The following is a 2289-nucleotide window of genomic DNA, read 5'->3' as shown; positions in this document are numbered from 1 at the left end:
TTCGATTCTTGCCCCTTCTTGATTTCTTTTCGTTTTTTTTATTTACCAAACCAACTCATGGCTGCCATTGATCAGAATAACCCTTACTATCTACATCCTGGAGAAAACCCCTCGGCAGCGTTGGTTTCTCCTCTTTTGGATCCAACTAATTACAATTCATGGAGCTGAAGTATGCTCACAGCTTTGAGTGTACAGAATAAATCAGAATTTGTGGATCAAACCCTGTCTAAACCATCCACGAACGATGCCCTATATCCTACATGGAAAAGATGCAAAAACATGGTATTCTCATGGCTAGTACATTCAGTTTCGTATAGTGATTAGAATTTTAAAAGCGAGTTTAATATTTTAACTAATTAATTAAAATTTGGGCATGCAAGTTCAATATTTTAAAGTGTGTACTAAAAATTTAAATTAAGTTTTAATAGTTTGAACTAAGAAATAAAATAACTCGAAACTAATTACATTTGTCATAGTGATGGAGTTTTTCCTATCATAGTCAACCAGTTTGCAAAAATAAGTTCATTTACAATTTTGCAATTTCGTTACTTTAAACGTTTTAAATGAAGAGTGACGAGGTAGCTAAAGGAAGAAACATAAAAGAACTTTAACCAATCTCAAAGTTGCTAGGTGTTATGTATTTACATAATTGTGTTTACATCTGCTGACACTATATAACAACTTCCATTACTCCATACAAAACTCTTCATGAAAGTGTACTTTGGATTATTACACCAACTTATTCCCACAAATTCACACAAAGTACTTCACAAGCAAACCACAGGAGCCACTCATGGCTAATCTTTACAGATACTACAGTTTTCATTACACAACTATGTCTAAGACCCTTGGATCCTTATTGAGCTGTGTATTATTTGCAAATGGATAAACAGAAATTAACATTTGGAATAAACAAAATGCAAGAGACAAAAGTATATGAAATGATTCAACAGGGAAAAATTATGGATGCCTAAAGTTTCCTAAGATGAGCTTTTCGTTGTCTTCTGTGTATAGCTACAATGCATTCTCCAATACTTTTACAATTTTTACAATTTAGTCGTATATCTGTATTTGTGTTTGTGTTTGTATCTGTGTTCGTATCTGTGTTCGTATCTGTGTGTCTGTGCTTCGTAGCGAAGAAGTGATGGAATAAAAAAAAAGAAGGAAACTTAATCAACTTAAAAATCAAGGAAAGGAAAAGAGGTTATGTTTTGCATCAAGTTCTCCAAATAAAGTTCCCCTTGGCCATGATTTGCAAACCCAATTAAGTCCTCTAGCTTGGAGCCTTGAATGTTATCAGTGTTATTGAAGGAACCATAATTGAAGTGGTTGTTATGGCTTTTCACATCAATTGGAACACTGTCACTTTCAATGCTTCTACTTTCTAACGAAGGAAGGGAGAAGTCTCTTCCTAACCCCATTTTGTTATTTGCTTCCAATGTCCCATGATTCACTTGGTGTCCATCTTCCATGCAGGTAAAAATTTCTGAAACATTAGTCATATCACAGTGATTGTTTACCAACAAGGAAAAAGGGTCAAATTGGTCAGCCAAAACCATTGCTTGCATGGATGATATGGATGAAGAGGAATCCATGCTCATGCTCATGTTCATGATGTCATGGTCATTAAAGGGCATGATCCCACTCAGAACATCTTTAGACTCTGATGAGTCAGTGCTGTTGTTCAGTGAAGTGTTAGTTTTCATCCTTTTCTTCAATGTAGAGTTCCAGAAATTCTTTATTTCATTGTCTGTGCGACCAGGGAGACGTGCTGCAATCTGAGACCACCTATAACAAAATCGAAAAGATTAAGGAAAATTTGTTTCTTCTTGACAGAAACATGTTGCAGTTTATTCATAATTGTAGATCATATACAGACATTTTAAAGTTGATATCGGAAAGAACTTGATGAGAAGGTGAACAGGAAGAGACTACCTGTTACCAAAAATGGAATGCAAATGAAAGATGAGGTGTTGTTCCTGGGATGAGAATGCACCACGTTTGAGGTCAGGTCTCAAGTAATTAATCCAACGAAGACGACAACTTTTGCCACATCGTTGGAGACCTGCGTTCCTTGCAATGTCACTCCAACACCCTTGTCCATTTGTGAGCATGTACCTTATCAGCTTCTCATCTTCATCAGGTGACCACAACCCTTTTCTCAACTTAATAATGTCCTTCATTCTGTCCTTGTTGGCCATCAGATCAGGTTTCCTCATTTGCCTATGCTCACTCAACAATACTTGTGGAATGATCAAAAGCTATATGCAATGTGTGTGTGTTTTCTTG

At 36.0% G+C, this 2289-nt stretch overlaps 1 protein-coding gene across 1 annotated transcript; it reads right to left on the bottom strand.

Annotated features, from left to right (window-relative positions):
* Positions 1 to 638: 638 nt before the first annotated feature.
* On the bottom strand, positions 639 to 2289 carry LOC108340100 (transcription factor MYB83). Its single transcript, XM_017577326.2, has 2 exons — positions 1936 to 2289; positions 639 to 1788 (listed from the first exon to the last, which is right to left on the bottom strand). The coding sequence occupies exons 1-2, from the start codon at positions 2217 to 2219 to the stop codon at positions 1179 to 1181; spliced, it is 894 nt and encodes a 297-aa protein (XP_017432815.1). The 5' UTR covers positions 2220 to 2289; the 3' UTR covers positions 639 to 1178.

The sequence above is a fragment of the Vigna angularis genome, chromosome 5, assembly GCF_016808095.1.
Source record: "Vigna angularis cultivar LongXiaoDou No.4 chromosome 5, ASM1680809v1, whole genome shotgun sequence".
Classification (NCBI taxonomy): domain Eukaryota; kingdom Viridiplantae; phylum Streptophyta; class Magnoliopsida; order Fabales; family Fabaceae; genus Vigna; species Vigna angularis.
This window is presented reverse-complemented; position numbering and strand designations above follow the sequence as displayed.